This window comes from Nylanderia fulva, unplaced genomic scaffold (genome assembly GCF_048542155.1).
Source record: "Nylanderia fulva isolate GAGA-0341 unplaced genomic scaffold, ASM4854215v1 Scaffold182, whole genome shotgun sequence".
Taxonomy (NCBI): domain Eukaryota; kingdom Metazoa; phylum Arthropoda; class Insecta; order Hymenoptera; family Formicidae; genus Nylanderia; species Nylanderia fulva.
Genome location: NW_028190077.1, coordinates 94978 through 121318, shown reverse-complemented (window position 1 = coordinate 121318; position 26341 = coordinate 94978). Strand labels below are relative to the sequence as shown.

At 31.1% G+C, this 26341-nt stretch overlaps 4 protein-coding genes across 9 annotated transcripts; 3 read left to right on the top strand and 1 right to left on the bottom strand.

Moving 5' to 3' along the window:
* Positions 1 to 622: 622 nt before the first annotated feature.
* Positions 623 to 4825, top strand: LOC114943478 (vacuolar protein sorting-associated protein 4-like). Of its 3 annotated transcripts, XM_085481584.1 has the most exons (8): positions 623 to 760; positions 1126 to 1215; positions 1286 to 1397; positions 2005 to 2384; positions 2472 to 2739; positions 2934 to 3376; positions 3952 to 4082; positions 4346 to 4825. In XM_085481584.1, exons 2-7 carry the CDS (start codon positions 1195 to 1197, stop codon positions 4051 to 4053), a joined length of 1326 nt encoding a protein of 441 aa, XP_085337710.1. In that variant the 5' UTR covers positions 623 to 760; positions 1126 to 1194; the 3' UTR covers positions 4054 to 4082; positions 4346 to 4825. The 3 variants fall into 3 exon arrangements, with proteins under 3 accessions (XP_085337710.1, XP_085337709.1, XP_085337711.1); XM_085481583.1 differs by having other exon boundaries at positions 3952 to 4825; XM_085481585.1 differs by lacking the exon at positions 623 to 760 and adding an exon at positions 767 to 860 and having other exon boundaries at positions 3952 to 4825.
* LOC114930806 (pyruvate dehydrogenase [acetyl-transferring]-phosphatase 1-like protein, mitochondrial) lies at positions 4404 to 9618 on the bottom strand. Of its 2 annotated transcripts, none has more exons than XM_085481581.1 (5): positions 9452 to 9618; positions 8858 to 9205; positions 8377 to 8518; positions 7686 to 8159; positions 4404 to 5758 (listed from the first exon to the last, which is right to left on the bottom strand). In XM_085481581.1, exons 2-5 carry the CDS (start codon positions 8987 to 8989, stop codon positions 5079 to 5081), a joined length of 1428 nt encoding a protein of 475 aa, XP_085337707.1. In that variant the 5' UTR covers positions 8990 to 9205; positions 9452 to 9618; the 3' UTR covers positions 4404 to 5078. The 2 variants fall into 2 exon arrangements, with proteins under 2 accessions (XP_085337707.1, XP_085337708.1); XM_085481582.1 differs by having other exon boundaries at positions 8858 to 9199.
* An 8829-nt stretch (positions 9619 to 18447) lies between these two features.
* On the top strand, positions 18448 to 21538 carry LOC114934919 (regulatory particle non-ATPase 3). The gene is made up of 2 exons (XM_085481580.1): positions 18448 to 19446; positions 19867 to 21538. The coding sequence occupies exons 1-2, from the start codon at positions 18666 to 18668 to the stop codon at positions 20592 to 20594; spliced, it is 1509 nt and encodes a 502-aa protein (XP_085337706.1). The 5' UTR covers positions 18448 to 18665; the 3' UTR covers positions 20595 to 21538.
* Positions 21539 to 22076: 538 nt separating this feature from the next.
* On the top strand, positions 22077 to 24524 carry LOC114946727 (uncharacterized). Of its 3 annotated transcripts, none has more exons than XM_029323375.2 (6): positions 22077 to 22450; positions 22656 to 22839; positions 22913 to 23126; positions 23424 to 23618; positions 23856 to 24141; positions 24194 to 24257. In XM_029323375.2, exons 1-6 carry the CDS (start codon positions 22365 to 22367, stop codon positions 24207 to 24209), a joined length of 981 nt encoding a protein of 326 aa, XP_029179208.1. In that variant the 5' UTR covers positions 22077 to 22364; the 3' UTR covers positions 24210 to 24257. The 3 variants fall into 3 exon arrangements, with proteins under 3 accessions (XP_029179208.1, XP_029179207.1, XP_029179209.1); XM_029323374.2 differs by having other exon boundaries at positions 22079 to 22450; positions 24210 to 24523; XM_029323376.2 differs by having other exon boundaries at positions 22427 to 22490; positions 24210 to 24524.
* The last annotated feature ends 1817 nt before the right edge of the window (positions 24525 to 26341 follow it).

Genomic DNA, 26341 nt, shown 5'->3' with positions numbered 1-26341 from the left:
TAAGTGACATAACTTTGGTTTTTTTTTTTTTAATATATTCTTGATATAATAAAGTAGTCCGCCAAAGAGTCGGATTTTGCATTTTTGCTCTGAAAAATTTATAATAAATAAAATACGGACTCCTGGCTAACCCAACCTTACCCGTTACTAGCTGCGCATTCCCCCAAGTTATATTATAAATTTTATTTTCATCTTTTTTTCAATAAATAACTCTTTGGCGGACTGCATTTGAGCTTACTGATTAAGAATATCATAAATTTAATAAGATTCATTCAGTAGTTTCGCTAATATCTGGAATATAAGAATCTCTAATTCCCGGCCGGCCGATAGGCGTCTCCACCATGTCGCCTGCCGACCCTTAACAATCTCTTTAATTTTTGAAATGAATTGATTGATCAATTTCAAGTTTCGGCTTAAATCGCTCATTGTGAATCAGACCTTCAGCCTCTTCCACAATGCTAAGCAACAGGCAATAAAAATAAAAAAATAGAAAATATTCACCAATAGGAACAGAGAATAATATCTATTTCCTTTTCCGATTGGTTAACATTTTCTATTTCTTATTCTTGTTTGTTGTCTGGCATTGTGCAAGAGGCCTTACGAATATACGTCATCAGGTCTTTAAAGACGTGGCCGTGCGGGTCGGCCCTTGTGGTGCCATCATTAATCGAAGAAGAATAATAAAAAGCGAGTAATAGGACGCATTGATCTCTAAAAAGCAAATATTTGTGCAGTGGCATTCAAAGTAGAGGTCAAAATGGTAATGAATGTGTGGAAGTATATCCTGAATTTTATGATAATAACGTTAATCTAGGAAGAATCAAATTGTATTCTCTATAAAACGCATGCATTAAGATTAGGTTTGTACAAAATTTTGCGAGAATCCTGCAACGTTTATATTCCTGTATTTCGTCGAAAAAACAAAAAAAAACGACTCGATATGATTTTATCGAGTTTTATTGCATAACCAAAAAAGAAGAATTGAAGAAAAAACCAAAATTTCATTAATTGTCAAATAATGTCAATATATTCTTCGGGATGATGTTTTCAAAAAATGACGTATTTGTCAGCTGTGATATCATCGATAAGTAATGTTTGATTCCGAGTATTATTTAATCGTTTCAGAGATCAACAGGTATGGAATAAGTCTGTACTGTGTATATTTAACTTTTTTGCTGAGCAAAAGTGCGAATAATGGCTTCAGCAATATTGCAGGTAAATGAATCCATATATATAAATATATACCACTGATATAACATTCTTACCCGTTGTATGATTTTTATAGAAAGCCATAGACCTGGTGACAAAGGCTACAGAGGAGGATCGTAATAAGAACTATGAGGAAGCTCTCAGATTATATGAGCATGGCGTTGAATACTTTTTACACTCAATCAAATGTAATAATGAGAATTAATTTTAGGCTTATTAATTAGAAAATTTAAATTATTTTATCATTTAATAACAATAATTGTAGGGGTTGCAGAGTTACCTTACAATTATATCATTATTAAATAATGAAGTAATTTTAGTAAGTTGTGCAATTGATGTTTTTAACAATTTTTCACAAATATTTTTTAACTGTATTAATTGAATTTTAGGCTTACTAATTGGAAAGTTAAAATTATTTTATCATTTAATAATAATTATAGGTTTGCACAGTTAGCCTACAATCATTGTTATTATTTAATGAAATAATTTTAGTAAGTTGCGGTAACTGATGTTTTTAACAATTTTTCACGAATATTTTTTTTAAACTATATTAATTTTAGGCTTATTAATTGGAAAGTTAAAATTATTTTATCATTTAATAACAATGATTGTAGGATAATAAAGTTACAATCATTATTATTAAATAATGAAGTAATTTTAGTAAGTTGCACAACTGATATTTTTAACAACTATATACATATATATATTTTTTTTTATTATAATTATATTTTACTTTATAATTGTATAATATTTTACATGACATTTGACGTTTTTATGAAATATTTTGAATTTCAGACGAGACGCATGGAGATAAAGTGAAGGAGAGTATAAGAACAAAGTGTATGCAGTATTTAGAGAGGGCGGAAAAATTGAAAGCTTACTTGAAGAAGAGTAAGAAAAAGCCAATTAAAGCTGGGGAAGATAAGAACGCGAAGAACGAAGATAAGAAGAGCGAGAGCGGTGATAGCGACACTGATAGCGATCCGGAGAAGAAAAAATTGCAGAGCAAGTTGGAAGGCGTCATAATAAACGAGAACACAAATGTTAAATGGAGCGACGTTATCGGCCTTGACGGAGCCATAGAGGCTCTGAAAGAGGCTGTTATCCTGCCGATGCACTTTCCTCATCTCTTTACCGGAAGACGCATACCTTGGAAAGGTATTCTATTATTTGGAGTACGTATATTTGATGAAATTGATTTGATATACGACTTAATTGCATTCAGATAGATATATTTAATTTTTAATTGCATTTTCCATCAGCCACCGGGTACCGATAAATCATATTTGGCAAAGGCCGTGGCAACGGAAGCCAATCAAGCTACCTTCTTCCCCGCATCGTCGTCAGATTTAGTGAGTAAATGGCTAGGAGAGTCGGAGAAGCTTGTAAAAAATTTGTTCGAACTAGCACGACAAAAGGAACGTAGTATTATATTCATTGACGAGATAGATTCGCTGTGCTCGTCGCGTTCGGACAACGAGTCCGAATCTGCAAGGAGGATAAAAACAGAATTTCTAGTTCAGATGCAAGGTATGTTCAAAGGATGAATATTTTTTTAAATATTTAATTTTTTATTAGTATTTTTTAAATATTAATATTAATAAAAAATTAAATATTTAATCATTATAAATTGATGAAAAAGCTATTAATATTAATAATTAATATTTTATTAGTCGAAGTAAATAAACGTAAATCTGATAAATTTTTTCTATCCTTAAAAAAAGGTGTAGGAAACCATAATGAAAATATACTTGTCCTGGGAGCCACCAATATACCTTGGGTTTTGGATTCCGCGATCAGGCGAAGATTCGAAAAGAGGATTTATATTCCGCTGCCTGAAAAACAAGCACGTGCTGCTATGTTCAAGCTCCACTTGGGTAACACATCGCATTGTTTAACGGAAGACGATTACAAGAAATTAGCAGCATCCACGGACGGTTACTCCGGAGCCGATATAAGCATCATTGTACGAGACGCTCTGATGCAACCTATCCGGCAAGTGCAAACGGCTACGCATTTCAAACGCGTCACAGGACCGTCGCCCAAGGATCCTTCCATTATTGTCAATGATTTACTTACTCCGTGCTCCCCTGGTGATCCAGCCGCCATAGAAATGAATTGGATGGAAGTGGAAGGCGACAAGTTGTTCGAGCCACCAGTTACTATGGTAAGTTTGGTAAAAAAAATTGATATTACAGCCTTTCGCGGTGTGAATATTAAAATTGTTTCTCGGGTTTGAATTGCGTAGACTTTTTGTTTTATTTTAACGGTTCGTGAACATTTCAGCTCACTTCAAGGAGGAACAATTTAATATTTAAAAAATTTTTGTTTATTTATCTTCCTCTATTTCTACTACAAGATGGTTCATATATATTTTTGTTTACATTTTTTTTCAATTTTTGTTTATTAAAAAATTATAAAAGTTAAACGTTGAAACTTAAGACTTCAAATTAAAATTAGTTCTCCCAAAGATATTTAAATACTTTGTTCAAGAAATAGCATCTACACATTTTGAATATAAAATATAAGGTTATGAAATTATCATCAGGTTATAGTAAACAAATAAATTAATGTAAATTATTTTATTTACTACAAATTTTATTTTTCATTTTATTATAATTCGTCAAAACTCCTTTTACTTATTTTGAAAAGTCTTAAATTCATATTTTAAGTTTTAACCCTGTATCCTATACACTTACAAAGGAAATATTTTAATATGATAACGTGATATTGTCATTTTAGAAAGACATGTTAAAATCGCTAGCAACGACCCGTCCTACCGTGAATGAAGAAGATTTGGCAAAGCTAGAAAAATTCAAAGAAGATTTTGGTCAAGAAGGTTGAGATGTCTTTGGGCTTTCGCGTAATTATAAGTATAAATTGATTTATAACTCAATTAAAATGTCCTTAGTGTACACGCTCGCCTTATTCCTCTTACAATAACATTTGATTTAAACGTCTATATAAATAATTACTTGAAAACGAGTTTCTTTTTTTTCTATCTTCTTAGTCCTCTTTTCAAGCGCGAAACGAATACAATCTGGCATTGTATAAACTTATAAAACTCGTTCGTTTATTTACTTGGCGAAAATAGTACATAAATTAAGAAATAAATCATATATATATATATTTTCAGATGAAAAGTCTTAGACTTTATATAAAATGGAAGAGATAGATTATTTTTTATCACAAAAATGCAAAATAGAAAAATGATGAGGTATATGACAAACCTTGCGTTTAATGCTTTACTATATAATCACTCTGATATATACAACCTAACAACATAATCGTGTAAAAAAAAAAACATTTATATAGGTTTATATATAGATTTTAGTTATTTCTTTATCACACCTTTGATTATGATTTTTAACTGCTCTTGTATTATTCCAATTTTAATAATATCGCTTGCGAGAATTGAATGTGGCGTGGTTAGATATAATTTAAGGAAATCGCTAACATTGAAGAACACAAATAAATAGAGCATAATGAGTATCATGTAATACACCGAGAGAGTGTTACATATATACATATGTATATCGCCAATATTCAAACTGGTGTTTTCATGTAAATTGTTTTTATTGTTAACTAAGAATAAATAACAAACTCTGTATACTAATTAATATAATTTTAAAAAATGGGGAATTTGGCAATTATATATATTCATCAGAAGTTATGCACGAGCGGTTCCTGGTTTCTAGAGACAATCCCGTTAACGGCCAGGGGCTATAGAAGTTTTAGGGCGGTATGCGGTCTTGGCCTTCGGGTTAAGACCGAGAGTCCCCCACACCCTGGCTAACTCCCTCAAGAGCCGGTCAGGACGATGCGGTAACGCATTTCCTGTCTTAAAAAAATTCTATATATTGATACTTTCAGGGAGGACAGTGCCTCAGAAATTCCGAGTCCATATAAACGATTGTGATTGTGATGTCGTCGCGAAATATTCGTACCACCTCGCTCGGCAGGGTCAACAATTGCGACAGTTTCACGTGATCCGTCCCATATTCCGTACCGCCCAGAGCGTTTCTCAGCAAATGCGTCGCCGCGTTACTGTCCAGGGGCTTCTTCTTCAGGCCCTCCTTACGTTGTAGTAACATCTCGTTTATATCCGACAATCTCATATTTTTCCTCGGCAATCTCAGTGGGCTGAGGGTGACCTTGCCGCTCATGTGCTCTCCCACCAGACGTACGGCCTGCAACGGCGAGATCAGTTCCCACAGTCCGTCGCTGCCTATTATGAGGAACTTGTCTCTGGGCGTAAGTCTGTGATACTTGACGTCCGGACTGGCAGTCAGGTACGGCGGGGTGTGATAGTTTGGCGGGATCGCTGCCTTGCCAAAGAACGGCACGATTTTCTTCATTACATCCTTGTTCCACTTGTAACGGAAGTCGCCCAGGGAACGGAGCGGCGCCAATTGGCCGAGCAGTCTCTCCATTTTGATCACGGTCGACTTCTCGTTCGATGGATGCTCCGACAGGACTCTCTCCACTTCCGCGCGATTATCGGCGTTATGCTCCACCGTCATTATCTTAGCCGACCATCCGTCGGTTTCTAAACAGGCAAATTTTATTTATACATATTGATTTTATTTTTACAGTTTTCTACGATAAATTTATTTAACACAAGCCGACGAAAAGACTTTTTGTCAAGTAATTCTAATCAAAAGTAGGTGGTGCTTGTAGATTATCGGCTACAGAAAACAAGTTCTAAATTGCTCCACACGTCAGATTTCAAAGATATTTTAAATTTTAAGGCTTCTGGATCATCGCCATGGCCATGTTAGATTGTGACGTCAGAGGCGAGAAAGCACCTCAAGTAGCAAACTGACACCAAAAATGTTAAAATGATATTATTCGACGTCAAATGATGTTATTATGACGTCAATTTGCTACCTGGAACTTGTTAAAAATTCTTAAATGTCATTTTTAAATGAAAAGATATTTTGATGAAACACTTTCGACTTATTCAGTTATTTATTTATTTATTTTTACTGGCAACCTTTGAGACAACTATTATTTACTTTCAAATGATTTTAGCATACTCTTTTAAAATACCTCGAAAATTATTCTTTTCCCTTGATAGTCAATCATTTTGACTAACATTACAGTCATTTTATATACAGCTGTTGATTGATGATAAAGGGAAAAAGGTAATTTTCGAGATATTTTAAAAGTATGCATCTGAAGTGCTGTTTCTTCGAAATATCTTTTTATTTCAAAATAGTATCTAAGAATTTTCGGCTTTCTCGCTTCTGACGTCACAATCTAACATCAGCGAGGAGCCTTAAGATGAGAAATTGGTGACTTATAGAAATAATATATAATAAATCATTATAACTGTCATTAAAATAATAAAAGTAGATAAATGTTTACACATTAATTTCTCATTAGTAAAGAATATAAAATTATCTCGCAAATAATAAAAATGTGTATGTCAAGAATATAATGAATAGAATAGCAGGCATATATTTCATATTTGGTGAGATTAATGAAAACGAATGGTCGGTTTCAAAGTTATTAGGTACCGTTCTTTTCTTTAATAAAATATAGTAATTTTATTAAAAATATTTGAAAAAAATACAATTCTAAAATTGGAACAATTTTTTCAGAATCAATTAAATTCCATATAAGAAAATATTTTCTTTTAATTTTTGTTTTAATAAGTCACATTATATATATATATATATATATATATATATATATATAAAATTTTGACATTTTAACATAAAAAATTTTTAATTAATGAAAAAATGTATTATATATTTTATTATATTATATATTTTTTTTCCTTTAAATCACTATAACTTCTCATCTTAAAATTCAAGATAACTTTAAAACCTAATGTGATGGAACAATTTGAATAGCAACATTGTTTTTTTTGTAGTCGAAAATCTATAAGAAACACTTGTTCTGATTAACTAAAAAAAATTAAAATAAATTGTTGCTTTTTAAAGTATCTCAAGTGAAGAAATAAAAATTTCTTATTAAAATATCATATAAAAAAGATTAAATTTTACTTGTATATGTAAAGATATTAAATTTTTTTTAAAATACATAAATATTAAAAATTTCTCTTTTTTAATTTTAATATTCCTCATATATACATATAATTTAATATTATCTCTATTTAAATTTGTAAGAAGTAAATTTTCTTCTATGTCAAACAATAAATGTAGTTATAAAAATAATATTTTAAAGTTTTCATTTTTAATTTTTTTCTGTTATTTTAATGATAGAGAACTGTGATAGAAACCAGTTATAGATTTAGTTAGTTTATTGTATTCCATTAGTTTATTGTGTATTGTATTCCAGGTAGCAGACTGATGTCATTAAACGTCAAAATGATGTCAGTTTGCTATCTGGGATTGTATCAACTTGCAATTTTAGAAAAAAGTGAAATAATTATTTTATAATATAAGAGTATCCCACTGAAAATGTGTTAATATTAAATGAATAGAGATTAAAAAGAAGCAGCAAACCTGATAGCACTCCTAATACGGCTTTGCTATCGCCTACGCCAGCAACATGGAGATGAGGGCCATCAATGTGTGCTACAACAGCCACTGTACCTGACATTGCAACAGCAAGAGTTCTTGCATCCTTTCTATTCAGTTGTAACAAAGCCTCGTTCGATAAGTCATTATCTAGTCTAAGAAATGCATCCTCCAAAGCCCTCTCCATTTGAAATTCCTTCCTGCTATCCGATTTCACCAAGTCCTTTACGAAATTTAAAAAGCTCGCCTGATAAAGATCTCTAATCTCGGCTACAAATTCTACTTTATCATTGAAGGTCTCGAGCAATTCTAATTTTTTGTCGGAATCAATAGAATTCAAGTATTGTTGCAGTAATTTTGGTGGTAATAAACACGCTGATATATAACGAAAGAGTCTTTTTGATACCACTTGTGCACAGGCACCACCGCCATGACCATCGAAAACTCCCAATAATATACCTATAAATAAGAGATTGGAAACAATAACTAATCGCAATGCATTCAATAATAAACGTAAAGTCACCCTGAAGAATCTGCAAATGTTATAACACCTGGCGCTAAAATTATGCATATATTTGAATTATCTATGTATATAGATAATATTTGAATACTTTTTAGCGAAACAATTTTTTTTCGCAAATAAGAATTAACTATACAGTTTTGTTCACACCTGTACCTTTAGTTAATAAACATTGAGCCTCGGCTCGTGTATCTTCTATGGGATTATTGGATGCTAATTGATTAGAATCATAATATTTTATGGAACCCAAACTAGAAAATTCTTTGGTATATTCGTTGGCTTGCAAAACATTTGTAACCTGTAACAATTAAAGTTATATATACATATGTAATGTATATACAAGTTTTATCATAAATTTAAGCCATTACTTTTAAAGATGCAACTAAAAGTGTACCCTTTGTGAAAAAACGAGAACAGCTTTGCTTTGACATTTTATTTCAATTATCTTTTATTATATTTAATTATCATTATAAGACCCAAATACAACAAACATACATCATTCTGACGTTGAATGACGTTATTAGGCGTCAAAATGTCATTAAATGTCAAATGACGTCATTTTGACATTTATGACGTTAATTTGCTAGTTGGAGATTTATATAATTAAAAAAAATGTTAATTCGACTTATTAAGGTACCTCTTGTGGCGTAAGCCGTGGTAAAGCCGTATATGATCGTTGGAAGCTCCTGTTGCCACGAGACTCGCTTGTTCTAATGCGTACATGTCGAAAACCTTTGACAAAATTGCAGCCAACTTTCTGCAAGACCATCCCGAATACGGCCCACCTTAACACAAGAGTGGTGCTAATATCCCTTTCTCTCTCCGCTTTTCCGATACATCTCTTCGATTTCCTCTCTCTTACAGGTTATATGCATAAAAATACATGTCCAAAATTGTTATGCAAAAGATTTCCTTATATATATGTATATATATTCGCAATTTACGTAGTTTTTTTCTCTTCCAAAATTAATCGACGAAGCTAAAACTTGTCAAATAATATAAATTAATGCATATGTCATACTGTTTTATAATACTACGTAACGTGTGTATATGCGCATATATGTACATACACTCACGCGCGCGCACAACCCCCCTCCCCCACACACACACACACACCACACACACACACACACCCCACACACATACACACATACACACACCCACACACCCACACACACCACATACCCACACACACACACACACAACATATATATTTCAGAGTAGCTATTACGGTTCTTTGAGTGAGGGTGCGATTACATGGACGCGCGGAAACGCGGAAGAGAAAGTAACTAAACTTTACTAGAGTCCCGCATTTCCGCGCGTTCCGTTCCGTATGTTTTGATTGCCTTATCAGAGAGAAAGATGAGAGCGGCCAGGCCGGCGTTTTGGCTGTTACCGTTTTTACGGGACTGCTTGAAGCGCCCCTCGCACCCGTTTTTAATATCGGAACTAACTGCACACCCATTTTCTGGCAGGGTCGATAAAGTTTGTATTTGGTGCGAGTCCGTGCTACGCCCATAATTTTCGTGTTAACACAGTATCACGTATTCATTCTGTATATGTGCGATCTTTTTTCTTTATTTATATATATATATATATATATATATGTATTTATATAATTTGTATAAAAACTAAAATATAATTATTAAAATATATATATATATATGTATATGTGTAATGAAATATATAAATCTTATTTTAATTAAAATAAAAAGAACGATTAATTGTTCGACCACCTGGATTTTGGAATGTAATTTTTAATATATATTATATTATATTTAATATTTATCGCCGCTTCTATTAATATGAAGTGCAATGTCAACGTGCAATAATGTACAATTATTTAAAGTTTCCATGCCTAATGTATCATGCCGGTATAAAAGAACGTCAAGTAGCATGCGTAGCCGAGCAACTAAGATGACGAGCTGAAATCGTGGACATTTCAAGTTCAAACCCCTGCCTTTTTCAGATTTTTTTTTCACTTTTTTCAAATAAGTTATTATGTGTATAAATGTGTAATAATCAATATATCATTATTTGATAATTTTTTTTGTAATGGAACAAAATAAATTATTTTTTAATTCTGCAAGGAATTTAATTATTAATGCAAACGCCCACACACATAATTTAGATATTCAATTTTTTTTAGTTCAAATGTTTCTTGCAATCTGTATACGACAATCAGTCCACTCGCTGTGCCACAGATTGCATCGCATAATACGCTCAGAGTTATAATACGATAGAGATCGCTTTACGCTGTTTTTCCTTGAAATAAATAAATTTTACGTGTTGTGTACGCGTGTTTAGTATATTTGTTTCTTTCATATTAATTTTAACTATAATTAGTTTTTTAATTAAGATTATTTTAGTGTTAGTTGTTTATTTGTTAGTGTCCTGTTTTCTTTAATTTCGCATTTTTTAATTTTCTTTTTTTTTTGGTGTTGGTGCTAATTATTATTTTTATTTTACAATGTCGAGTAAACACCGGTTTTACGATAAATGTGTGTATTTAAATTGCACAAATATTAGGACAAAAGATGGAAAACGTTTATTTCGATTTCCATTACAAACGGGTGCGAGACATGATTTATGGTTACGCAATAGTGGTGAGTTTATAAAATTGATTTACTTATTTATATCAATATATAATATATATTGATATGATATATGAAACAAATATATATATATATTCTTTGTTTTTTTTAATAAAATATGTCAGATATTATGTATGTTTACGTATGGATTACGTTGAAGTGTTTCTTTGCCGCGTTTTTCTGATAATCTCTAAAACTCACCTTTAAAAAAAGGTAAAAAAAGGCGACCAGTTAAGGGCACGCCATTAACAAAAATTATCCATTGCAAACCCATGTAGAATTCTATCCTATTGCAAACCCATGTAGAATCCTATGAAAAATTAATCATTGCAAACCCATGTAGAATCCTAGGCAAAATTAACCATTGCAAACCCATGTAGAATCGTACCCATTGCAAACCTATGTAGAATCCTATGAAAAATTAACCATTGCAAACTCATGTAGAATCCTATGAAAAATTAACCATTGCAAACCCATGTAGAATTGTATTAAAAATTATCCATTGCAAACTTATGTAGAATCCTACATTGCAAACCCATGTACAATAGAATTGTATGAAAAATTATCGATTATAAACCCATGTACAATCGTAACAAAGTAATGAAATAAAAAAAAAATTGCGCCAAGTGAAAGTAGAAACTTGTACCAGTGGAAAATCAAAGTTGCAGACATATATAGAGTCGTATAATGAATCAGTAAAAATTTAAATTTGCAAATGTAGAATCGTACCATAAAAAAACTTATCTTTTAAAAAAAAGATAAACAAGATGCCAAGTCCATGCGCCATGTGAAAAAGAAATAAAAAATTTTAGTTAAAAAAACTGGGAGCGCTGCTAAATAATATTCTAACAATATTAAAATTAAATTGTTACTTTTAAACTCATTACAGTTAAAATATGTTTTGTGTTTAATTTAAATTAATTAATGTTACTTTAAGGTGCATTGTAATTTTGAAACTTAGCAGCGCGCCCAGTTTTTTAACTAAAATTTTTTTATTTCTTTTTCACATGGCGCATGGACTTGGCATCTTGTTTATCTTTTTTTTTAAAAGATAAGTTTTTTTATGGTACGATTCTACATTTGCAAATTTAAATTTTTACTGATTCATTATACGACTCTATATATGTCTGCAACTCTAATTTTCCACTGGTACAAGTTTCTACTTTCACTTGGCGCAATTTTTTTTTATTTCATTACTTTTGTTACGATTGTACATGGGTTTATAATCGATAATTTTTCATACAATTCTATTGTACATGGGTTTGCAATGTAGGATTCTACATAAGTTTGCAATGGATAATTTTTAATACAATTCTACATGGGTTTGCAATGGTTAATTTTTCATAGGATTCTACATGAGTTTGCAATGGTTAATTTTTCATAGGATTCTACATAGGTTTGCAATGGGTACGTTTGCAATGGTTAATTTTGCCTAGGATTCTACATGGGTTTGCAATGATTAATTTTTCATAGGATTCTACATGGGTTTGCAATAGGATAGGATTCTACATGGGTTTGCAATGGATAATTTTTGTTAATGGCGTGCCCCTTAAACTGGTCGCCTTCTTTTTACCTTTTTTTAAAGGTGAGTTTTTTAGAGATTATCTCATTCATTTTTGTATATTTTTATGACGGAAATAGAACAATTATTAACATGTTTATCTAAACGTTCTTTGACTTAAAATGATGTGTACAATCATATCCTAGAATCCCTGATCATTCCTCCTAAAGCACCCTATTATATAAATTTACCCATATGTGTGTGTGTGTGTGTGTGTACTAATGTCGAGCATTTTTTATACATTTTCTATTAAATTTAGATGAAAAGTTGCAGGATTTCGAAAAAGAAAAAAGTTGACACAGACTTTTTCCTAAACGGCGATTTTTTCAAGGTTATTTAAAGGTCACTTATATATTTTCAAAATAGAATTACCTTAATTTCTTCTCATATAATCGATTTCCTCGCAATATTTACTATAAAAAGTTGTACAGGTATAATTTTTACATAATCTTACATAAACTTCGAAATATTACAAATATTTTATTTTATGAAATATTTCCGTTCTATGTAAAATTATGTTAACTATCTTTAAATTATTCACTTTTAGCCATCTTACCTCTACAACCTTTTCTAGTGAATATTGCAACAAATGTGTTTATATATATAATATATATATAACATCAGTATTATTACTTGATGTCTTACATTATTTTTTAGACTACTAGAGCTCACATGATCCACATTTTTTGCAAAACTGTTATTCTACAGATTTTCAAATATGCTTTATAAATGATGATTGAATTCCTTTTTTTTTAATTATTTTTATTATTATTTTTCAATCTCAATCAACTTTTATAACTTTATGCCAGCACGATACAAATACATGTGTCTTTATTTTTTTTTATTATTTTTTTCAATCTCAATCAACTTTCTATACCTTATGCCAGCAGGATACAAATACATGTATGTCTTTATTATGTATCAACTCTTGTCTTTTCCATGTAACCATGTCTTCATAGTTTTGAATTATCCCTTCATCTTCTCAATCTTTCGCAGAGATTTAATTAATTAAATACCACTTCACACGAATAAAGTTTGCTGGAAGATATACAGCAAACGATCACTGTAAAAAACATGATTACGTGGGAAAGACCAAGAGTTGGTACAGTAAAGACAAGTAAGTAAGTACATGTAATGTATCGTCATTGGCATAAAGCTATCTCGCGAGCAGCTAATGTGGTGATGTGTAGAGGTCGTCGCAGTAAGCTTATGTGGACGTAGATGTGATTGAGATAATTGTTCTACTTATAAAATAGAAATTTTAAAAATGAGTTTCAAATTTTAACAAGCTGTTGATCTATAAATAAAAGTTATTTTTTCGAACATTTGAATATGTTTAATTAATTAATTTTTTACAGTCTATGTTAATACCAATTTTAAGTCTGTATCATTAATCTTATTCCCATTGATATAACATACATGTATGTTTTCCCAACGATTTTAAATGTGATATAACACAGTGTTCAAAAATTTTTTAATTAAATTTTTTAATTAAATTTTATTAAAGAAAATTACTTGAAATTTTTTACATTAAGAATTTAAAGGCTCCTTATTCTCTTGTAGAAATTTATCACTACGCCAATTAATCACTTATTTTGAGTATTTAAAATACTATAATATACAGTAATTTAAGTATTCGAAATAAAAGTGATTAATTACTCGAAATAAGTGATAAATTGGCGTTACTAATAATAAATTTCTATAAGGGTTGAAATAAAGTATAAGAGATAAATAGGCTATATGTGAGCCGTATGCGAAATGTGAGATGTAAGACGCATATTGAAATTTAATTTTTCGATATAACTTTCAAAAATGTACACGAGGTACAAAAAATTAGCTTGGACATTTGTAAGACTTATCAATTCTATTAATTAAATTTCGATATAACACACCTTACATCCGCGCACGGCTCACATATATATAGCCCATTTATTAGTGCAATTTTTAAGTTCCTTATTTTTCAAAGTTCACCTTTTTACGTTATCAAATATTTTTACGTTTTCAAGAATTTTATATTTTTACTTACCGCAGTTTCTTATCCAAATGTAAAATCTTTTATCGCAGTCTATAAAAAATTGAAACAATTTACAATTTTATGATATAATATTATTATTATATCATACTAACTGTTAATACATCATGTTAGTACATCATAATAACTGTTAATAAGTAGCAAAATTATCAAGAAGAACGATGATAGGTAAGCATACTACCAATTGTAGGGGATACATATTATAATTTGGACATGCGTTGATCGGTAATTTTTTATAAATCGCAGCGCCTACGGAACGGGTTAATTTCTCGCATATTAACGATGAAACTATCCGAGATCTGAACAAAATCAGGGATTATATCGAGGGCGAACATTGTTGGACAGGACGGATTGAAACACGCGTTAATTACTCAAAAACTCTTGATTCTGAATAACTATAATTAAATTTCGATATTATGTGAATTGTAAGAATTTATATTTCAATAATTATACTGAAGAAGACCGCGTGCGGTCGAAACGTTTATAGAATGATTGTAATTTGCGTTAGTTTTAATATAATGACTGTAGTTTTATAATTTATACATGTAATAAATGGTAGTTGACTGAACATCTCGAATATTCAGCTCGATAAGTTGGCCTTATATTTATCACTTTGTTTTCAATATTATTATTATTACAATTTCTATATATATGCACATCTGTCAAATATCGTGATTTATTTCACATTATTATTATCTATTTTAATAAAAAAAAAACAAAAACACTTGCAACAATCAAAAATAAACCGCCTGCCGCGAACGGAAAATGCCAAGAAAGCACGCAATTTCCGCGAATCTCGTAATTTTTTTGAAAAATCAACAATTTCTCAACGAAATTGTAAATTCTTCAAATCACTGCACAAGTATAATTCACAATAATAATTTTCAGTAACTACGATAAAAAATCGTATACTGAAAACCGCAAACGAAAGTGCAATAGGAGTAAGAGTAAAGTCTGTGATAAAATTAATTGGCAATAGAAAATTAATAATTTTCAAATAGAAAAATTTTGAAATTACCGAAGATTTACAAATAATAAAGTAAAAATATTAAATAATTTATGTTTTCGAATTTTGCTCGCGGAGAGGATCTTTAAAACAAGATTTTTAGAAGAGAGGACCTTTAAAATATAAACAGGCAAAAACGTTGGAAAAATTAAAGCGCGCGTTTAAACAGATAAACGCAATGAAATAAATACGCAATTGTTTTTACTTATCGCTGTAAGCTCACAAGCTTCTGACGTGCTATACACTTTTATATAATATATACAAGGTGTCCGGTAACTAACGGACCAATGATTAAGGGCGGATTCTCTGGCCAATTTGGATTGGAGACGATTTTTCCTTAGCAAAAATGTTGAGAAGTCAATAATTTTCGAGTTATAAGCGATTGAAAAAAATAGGTTTTTTGAAAACTAAACGTTTTGGAGTTAAAAGTCTAACATAATTACATTCTTCAGTTAATTTCAGGTAGAGTTTACTATAATAAAATTTTAATTTAAGGCTTAGTTATAAAGATACATAATGACAAAGATTGGAAAGTTGTAAAAAATGATGACCTTTTTCGACATTTTCGCTGAGGAAAAATCGTTCCCAAATTGACCAAAGAATTCATTTGTAATCATTGGTCTGTTAGTTACCGGACACCCTGTATATTGGACACGAGTTTCGTTTGTTTCAGATTCTCGAGAGTTGAAGTAGGAACATACGAGTATCATATATCGTTTGTGACTTGCCGAATGAAAGCAAGACAGAGAGCGAACGAGATGATGAGCTTAATAGCTCATAATGTTATAAATAAATAAATAAAAAATTATAACCTGACCTATATTGAATCTTTTTTTAATAAAATGTTTCATTATTATTATCATCTAAGTCTAAGTCGTTTAATTACTTTTTAGTTTTTTAATAATTAATTTAATTTATTCTAGTCATTTTTATATGAGAAAAATAATATCACGTATACGTTTCATAATGAATTAATATATTTCGGGAATCGAATTATATATTCTTAATAATATAAAAGTGTTCAAAAATTATATTTGACTTTTAATTTTAATTATTTTATAGCAAAGAGTTCCGAAATCTCTTACACACATAATGGGGATTTTTTTCATCCATATAATTCGCAATTAAGTATATATGTTAATTATTAATTTTAATAAAATAAAAATTAAAATTAAAGGTCAAATATAATTTTTAAACACAAATATATTAAATTAATTATAAAACGTATACCCATGATAGTATTTTTCTCGTACAAAAATAATTAGAGTAAATTAAATTAATCATAAAAGATTAAAAATTAATTAAAGAAAAGAATTTAAACTTATATTTTATATAATAATAATAAAACATTTTATTACCTCAAACCGTCGTGAAATAATTAAATAAAATTTGCTAGTTACGTCAAAGTTTTCTAAGCTTATAAAACATTTTATTAAAAAACAGATTCAATAAATATAAGTACATGTTATATATATACTTATATTTATTGAATCTGTTTTTTTTATAAAATGTTTTATTATTATCATATATAATATAAATTATTTAATTATTTTTTAATTTTTTTATGAGTAATTTAATTTGTTCTAGTTATTTTTGTACGAGAAAAATACTATCACGCGGGTATACGTTTTATAACGAATTAAATATATTTATGTTCAAAAATTATATTTGACCTTTAATTTTAATTTTGTATTTTATTAAAATTAATAATTAACATATATACTTAATTGCGAATTATATGGATGAACAAAATCTCTATTATGTGCGTGTAAGAGATTTCGGTTCGGAACTCTTTGCTAAAATAATTAAAATTAAAAGTCAAATATAATTTTTGAACACTTTTATATTATTAAAAATATATAATTCGACTCTCGAAATATATTAATTCATTATAAAACGTATACGTATTAGTATTTTTCACATATTAAAATGATTAGAATAAATTAAATTAATTATTAAAAAACTAAAAATTAATTAAACGACTTAGACTTAGATGATAATAATAATGAAACATTTATTAAAAAATAATTATAATAGGTCAGGTTAATATTTTATTTATTTATTTATTTATAACATCATAAAATTCTGTCCTTTCCGAAATACGCGAACGCTACGAAAAGATAAATCTCGTACATGCCGCCGGACGAGTTCATGAGCATGAGACGCTCTTATCTTGGGAACGTATTAATAGTTACTGCATTGACTACTACTACGATATGGCGCTGAAATCAGTGAGAAATGCTGGTCTCTCCTTCATCCAGACCTTTGGCGATCTGTCTATTAATCTGTGTCAATGTGCACGTTTTGTGCACATAGAGGCGCTTTGAATTCCGGTTGCAGCTAAATCGAGGGGATGACCACTCTCATCCTTCTCTCTGCTATTAATCTGTGGTTCCGATTAGGGACCGGCTGTACGCGCATGCGCGCTTTTGCGCATGCGTGGCTAGAGAGATACAGTAACGCACATATACGCAGTTTGGCGGGATCCTGAACGATAGAGTATTATAGCAGAATATTATATATATATTATATATATATATATATATATATATCATTTAATATATCTGTGATACATAAGTAATATTATGCATTATTATTTTTTATTAATGATTTTAATTTAAGAAGAAATATGCAATTTTTTTTCTAATTAATAAGTGCTGTGCAATTTTATTTTTTATAATTATTAAATACTGTACAATATTATTTCGATTTTTATAATTTAACGAAAAAAATTATAATTAAAAGATTTTTATTTTATTTATGTATAAAGTGTTTTATTTTATATCATCTTTATCCTCTTTTTTTCTATTCTTTATTATAAGTTATATATATTAAATAATTAAATTTTAAATATTTTTCAAATATATATGTATATATATTTCATTTTTTAATATGTTGAAAATTTTTTAAAAATATTTTCAATGTAGCCGGCTGACGGTGCCTCTTTTTCCTAATACGAGATACTTCACTGTGGCCGCGTGCTTGCGCATGCGCGTCACAGCCGGTCCCTAATTGGAACACTGCATCCAAATCGAACGGACCAATGAGGTCGCTCGATTCAACCTAACCTCCCGTGGAGCATCGGATGATCTTGCAGAAATACAAATCGGCGAGATGATGATGCGACTGACGAATTAGGTTACATTTGTTCGAGGAACATCTCTAGACATCGTCGAATTTAATCCAGAACGTCGACGTCACGAGCGGCCCCAAGGTGACAGCTGACAGGTGACAGGTGACAGTTCGTAAAACATGGTCGTACCCACCGGGAAAAACGTCGAGGCGATGGACGTGGACGTGAATCCCGCCCCGGACGCCCAGAGCGGTGACGGGGACGGCGCGGGCGAGCGCAAGGACACCGACGTGCAGACCCTATGCGACATCCGCGAGCACACCCGGCAGATCGAGAAGGCCGTCCAGAACAAGGAACCGCGGTTCGTGCTGCGCGCCCTGCGCGCTTTGCCGAACACCCGTCGTCGGCTGAACCCGGTCGTCCTGCGCGGCCTCGTGGCCGGCTTCTACACCAGGTCGGTCGCCGAGCGCGACGCTCTCCTCGCCTGGGTGGAGGAGCCGATGGACGTGGACGAGAGTCAGACGGTCGTCCAGAAGTTCCGCAGTTCCTCGTCGTCTCTCCTACCCGAGATCGACGCGTACGTTCACCTCCTGGTACTGATACGGCTGATCGACACCAGGAAGTACAACGAGGCGGTGCAGTGCTCGGAGCTGCTGGTGCAGAAGATCGCGGCGCAGAATCGCAGGACCATAGACCTGATCGCTGCCAAGTGCTACTTCTACCACTCCCGCGCTTACGAGCTGACGAATCAGCTGGACAGGATCCGCGGCTTCCTGCATTTACGTCTGCGCACCGCGACTCTGCGTAACGACTTCGAGGGCCAGGCGGTGCTGATAAATTGTCTGCTGCGCAATTATCTGCATTACAATCTGTACGATCAGGCGGACAAGCTGGTGCTGAAATCGACCTTCCCCGAATCGGCTAGCAACAATGAATGGGCTCGTTTTCTTTACTACTTAGGTAGAGCAATGTGATATCATTTAGCTTCAATTTTATTTATATATCCGTACCTAGAGATTTGGCATATTAATTTATATCTTGAACATGTTCCGATATTGCTGTCAGTACTGAAAATATAATATACATAATGTAAACTGTAGCTTTTCGTCGTTACATCAGTCCTAACATTCACGAATGTTATTTTATCTAGGAGGAATAAGCAGTATGACATCATTTAACTTTAATTTCATTTACATATCTGTACCTAGAGACTTAGCAGACATATAATTTATATCTTGGACATGTTCCGATATTGCTGCCACTGAAAATATAATGTAACTATAGTTTTTCAGTACTATAGTTAGGCAGGGTATATCGGAACATGCCCCTTATTTCTTGAGTCATATCAATATTAACATTAACGAATATTATTTCATTTAGGAAGGATAAAGGCCGCCAGGCTGGAGTACTCGGCCGCCCACAAGTATCTCGTGCAAGCGATGCGCAAAGCGCCGCAGACGACGGCGGTGGGATTCCGGCAGACGGTCCAAAAGCTTGCGGTCGCCGTGGAGCTTCTTTTAGGCGACATCCCGGAGAGACAGATATTCCGGCAGGCCGCGCTACGGAGAGCCCTGGCTCCGTACTTTCAACTGACCCAGGCGGTACGTCTGGGCAATCTGCAGCGCTTCGGCGAGGTCCTGGAGAACTTCGGGCCGCAGTTCCGGGCCGATCACACGTTCACCCTGATCCTGCGCTTGCGACACAACGTCATCAAGACGGCGATTCGCTCCATCGGGCTCTCCTATTCCCGCATTTCGCCCACAGACATAGCTCGCAAGCTAGGATTGGATTCTAGCGTCGACGCGGAGTTCATCGTCGCGAAGGCGATCCGCGACGGGGTGATCGAGGCCACCCTAGACCCGGAGAACGGCTACATGCGCAGCAAGGAGACCACGGACATTTACTGCACCAAGGAGCCGCTGCTCGCCTTCCATCAGAGGATCACCTTCTGCCTGGACCTGCACAATCAGAGTGTCAAGGCGATGCGTTACCCGCCCAAGTCGTACGGGAAGGACCTGGAATCCGCCGAGGAACGTAGGGAGAGGGAGCAACAGGACCTGGAGTTGGCCAAGGAGATGGCCGAGGAGGACGACGACGGTTTCCCTTGAATATCCACGACATTCGGAGATTGTAGGAGAGAAATTTTAATCTCTACGGCATTTTTGCGCCACTGCTCGTTTTTTTCCTAACGTTGGATTTATAGATAACGTCGAAAATGAGAATTAAGGTTCCTGGTTCCTCGCCGACCATGTTGGATTTGTGACGTCAAAGACGAGGAAACACGGGCTAGAAAAATTCTTAGATGCTATTTCGAAATAAAATAAAGCATAATCTTAACGTTCTTTGATCTTCTTTGTTCTGCCTTGTAACGTCAGAAGCGAGAAAATGCATCAAAAACTATCCTTTTTCCTTTATAATCAATCAACAGCTGTAAAATGATTGTAATGTGAGATTCAGTCCGTCTGATTTTCGCACGATAATTTTACAGTTGTATGTAAAATGCTGTATTTTAATTATATGCCAAAGTCATCTAAAGTAGTGGTTCATTGAAATATCTTTTCATTTAAAAATGGCATCTAAGAATTTTCAACGTATACTTTCTCACCTATGACGTCACAATCCAATATGACCGTGGCAAAGACCCAGGCTTAAAAAATAATATTTATAGAATGTTGGCATCTTATGATCTCGCCATTCGTGAATGTTAGTACTGATATAATGACCCAAGAGATAAGATATAAATTATATGATAAGTCTCTAGATTCGGTATATAAATGAAATTTAAGATAAATGATATCATATTGCAATTGAATTTAATAAAGTAATTATCTTGATAGATTGTTATTACTTATATATTAAATATCTTACTTTAATTGATTTTAATAACTTTTTAATACTGCGTAATAAAAATATTAAAGACAATACCGATCATTCTTATATATTAACTCAACAACTCCATCTTATACCATTATAATAATATTGTTTATGTAATTTAATATATAGGTCATAACAATATATGTAATAATAAATCAGTCGAAATATGTAATAATTATATTGTTTGTTTTTTTTTTAATTTTATAATTGCGATAGTGAGACTCAACAGTAAGAAATCTATTTCTATATAGGCATCATCATCGTCGCATATATCGTGTTTTTGCACGAAAAAACTACAAGGATCGAAAAAAATTATTAATATAATAATAGTTCTTCAATAATATATTATTAGTAATACCAGTAATTTTTTCGTATTGTAGTTTTATTCATAAGGGAATATATAATGTATTGTATAATATAAAATATAAAATAATTTTATATAATAACATTAATTATGATATATTGATAATATAATATTAATAATTTATAACATTTTTATCATAGAAAAGTCACATGTACGAATGAAATTGACATTTCTCCGAAAAAAATCTAATTGTAAATTTAAAAATTTCTAATTTATTTATCAATCAGTTTCAGTTTTTACAAATAATGAGCAAGATTTTTAGTGAGTTTGAAAATAGATCACTATTTTTTATATAAACGTAAGAGAGAAATTAGAAAAATCAACAAGAAATTAAAATCATCGCGCCTTTTTGCTCATACAGCTCTTATCGTAAGAAATATACAGAGTGTCTCAGATCTACCATATAACATGTTAATGGCACATTCCTAAAACTCTAAGGGTGGAATTCATAGATGTTGCTTAAAATCTGTCTTAAGATAGTCTTCGCCAAGATGAACTTAGCGTCCAAAATTATCTTGAGAATGTCCTATATGCACAAACGAGTCTTGAAGAATCAGGTTAAAGCTTAAGACTGTCTTAGTAAAGTTCATTCTTAAGCATCCAACTTCGGAAATATTCGGAATTCCCTAAAATTTGACCAATGACATTTCAATATCTAAAAGTATACATAGAGAAACGTGTGTCTTCGCTGTCATCAGAAATACATTGTCGAGATTCTAATAAACGGTAGATTTTACTAATTTATTTTACTTTACTAGCGTATATTGTGAGTAAAAATTGAGAAAAATTATGATATTATTACTGTTATATATTTACTATAATATTTATTTAAACAGAGAAAACTTAACCTTATCTATTTTGTTGTGAAAATCTATTATCTATTTCCTTTGCATTTTCTTAAAATTTTGTTTTCAAAAAATAAATTTTTTAGAAAGATAATGTCTAAAAGAACGGTATATTCAGATTTGGAAAAACAAGTATTCCTTGAGATCTTAAAAAAATACAAACATATTGTTGAATCGAAAGGTACAAATACCTCCACGTTAAAAGAGAAGTCAGAGGCTTGGTCTATTATTATGGAAGAATATAATAACTCTTCCTTAATTTCTACTAAAGTATAAAATTTACTTTATTATTTTTACTATTTTATCAATTCTCTTTGAAATATAAATAGTTTTTATATTATAGAGAGATGTACAACAGTTGAGGAAGTATTGGTCTAATTTAAAACAGCAAAATAAAAATATATTAACAACTGAAAGACAATCAAGATTTCTCACAGGAGGAGGACCACAAAAAAATATTGCTGAAGTTGATCCAAATGTTTTAGACATTGTCCCTGATTTGATGACAACAGCACCAACCATTTCTTCAAGTAACTTTTCTAAGGCGGAATATGAAGGTACTTGTATCTGATTTCATGACAACATCAACCATTTCTTTAAGGTCTGATATTGCACTAATGTTATTTTGGCTTTAAGCTAGACTTAAATATGTGTCTGCCTTTATGTAGAAAGAAAATGGATATATATTTAAGTCTCGCTTAAAGCCCAAATAACATTGGTGCAATTGGACCTAAGTAACTTTTGTATGCAGGAATATAAAAGCAATATATAAGCTTATATAAGTGATAATATATAAATAATATATATAAATTCTTTTAACTTAAATGATAAAATGATTAAATTCAATATTTTAGATCGACAAATAAAGGTTTTAAAAGCAATTCAGCAGAATGCTTCGACCAAAATTGATTACATTGCTAGTGGAGAGTGTTTGAAGACACAAAAATTACTAACATCTAATGAACCAGCATTTAACATTGACGACATGGAATTTGAAATGGATGATACAATATATGATACAATAGATAAAGAGTCTAATAATGAATCTGGTAAAACAATATGAAATATTGGCTGCTTTCGCGACAGATTCAAAATGATTCACATTAAAATAATTCTGCGCTGTGATTGAAATTTGTAATTTTTTTGAATTATGTTCAAAGAAATTTCGGATTCAATCACAGCGCAGGATCATTTTAATCTGGATCATTTTGATTGTGTCGCAAAAGCAGCTATTATTTTAAATTAAAAGCTGTTCATTTTTAACATATGAAAATAATGTTTTACAGAAAAAGAAAATTCAATTTTATCAGATAGAGAACTTAAGAGAAACAAAAATAGAAATGCTACATCACGGTCCAATTCAAAGAAACAGAAAACTGAAAGAATGACTATAATATGTGACAAAGAAATGGAATTGGCAGATATAAAAATTAATCATGAAATCGAAATATGTAAACTTAAAAAAGAACGAGAACAGTTTATTAATAAAATGACGATTAAAAAGTTGTTCTTAGAAAAAAAAGAGTTACAAGAAAGAGCTAAATTAGCGAAATTTCGTGCTCAAAGAGAAATGTAAGTAATGACTTTTTCCCTTCAGTTATAAATAAAATTTTAATTTAAAAAGGTTTTTTAAATTCTAGGGGAGAACATTATATCTCAGATGATGAGTAGAAAAAAATTTCTAAAATATTCGCTGTGAATACTAAGTTATAAATAATGTTATTACATTAATTTTTATTATTACTAAATTATTGTTTATAATTACACTTATTTTATTTTATTACATTATATTTTTAATTTAAAAAGTTAAATAAGACTGAGAATACTAGTCAAAAGAAGTGAAATCTAGTTTTAAAAAATTATTATTTTTTTATATTATGTTATCAGCATTATATTGTGTTATGTTGTATTTTATTTTGAATTATGTTAAGAGTATTATATCATATGATTATCTTAGTATTATATATTATACATATTATTAACAAATATGTAATACAAAATAAAGTGTAATAAAATGACAAAATAAAATTAATGATTTACTCTTTGATTTCTAAAGAATTTTTTAAATACATTGAGGCTGCCAGAATTTACTTAAAAATTATAGATAACGGACCTCTAACTTTTCATTGACGCTATGATGATCATGACTAACATTATCAAAACATTTTGGAAAGTTTAATATAATAGAAAATGCAATCCAATATAAGATTTGAAATATATAGTTGGATTATAACGTAAAAAATGTATGAATGGAACATAAAATTAAAAATTAATATCATTACATTAAGGTTAACGAAATAAATCTCGAACTATGTTTTGCCTGACAATAAAACCATCTCCAGGTTGCTGAAGTTCATTGTAATAAAGCTCTTCATTATCTTCAATTATTACATCAACTTCTGGTTCTTCTGGAAGCACATCTTTAAAATATAGTGCTAAATTATGTAAAACTGCACACGCTGATACGACTCCAGTACATGTTACAAGTTTTAAAGACAATCCTCTTGATAAGCAAGGAAATCGTCTCTTCCATACTCCAAAAGTTCTTTCAACAACCATTCGTGTTCTTGATTGAATTTCATTATATCTTCGATAAAATTTTTATTATTAATATATGTATGTATATTAAAAAACCAGAAACTTCAAAATTTATTAAATTTCAATTTTTAATATCTAACTTTTGTTCCTCTTCATTTTGAGGATTTCTGAATGGTGTTAACAGAAATGTAAGAGCAGGATATCCAGAATCTCCAACTATCATTCCTGTTAATTCACGTTGTTGATACCGCATAAAAATTCTAGAATTTTGGAAAATTCTGCTATCGTGTTCCCTTCCTGGCCATTCTGGGACGAGATCTAAAAATTCCATGCGTGGTCCCACGATAGCCTTATACAATAAATAAAGAATAAGACAATAAAAAACAAATAAATATTAGTAAAATAGAAACATAATTTTTATTACTTTACCTGGACATTTAAAGAGAAATATCCTTTTCTATTTCTATACATTTCAGCCAGTCCCCCGAAATTATTACTTAATAATCTAATGTGTGTGCAGTCTATTGCCCCATCAATGTAAGGAAGTCCAATAGCTCCAAATCTCCCATATCCTAATTCTTTAAATAATCTGCGGTTTTCTTGTATAGCTCCTTCATGTGTCACAAATTTAACATGACTATTCAAATAAAATGCTAATATCATAGTTACTCTAAATATAATTCTACTAATTGTTGGTTGTGGTAATTTCATAAGATCTCCGTTTACTTTCTAAAACATAAAATATATAATACAATTATTTATGTCTCTTTTTAAAATTAATGATATGTAATATAGAGAATTTACTTGAAAACTGCTGGTAGCATAATATCTTAAACAAATAAGCAATTGAATAACTGGTTCAATAGGAAGACCTCGATTATCAGGCTTTGTTAAACCATTTATAACCAAAGGCAATAATCCATGCATAACAGAATTTTTTGAGAATCTATATCTTATATGAAATTCGTGTTCACGATAAGCTGTAAATGGATTAATTGCATCTCGCACATATCGTTTTTCACGTATTATGCCAATTTCTTCATTTTCGTCATTTTCTTCATCAGAAGAGGAATCAGAACTTTCAAACAAGTTAATGTCAAACTGGCCCAATATATTAAATTCCATAATACCTTTAATGTAAATATAAAACCTCAAAATAATAAATATTATGTAAATTTGTAATAAATGTATTATAAATAATTAATTAATATCGTATATAGGATTAAATGTTTAT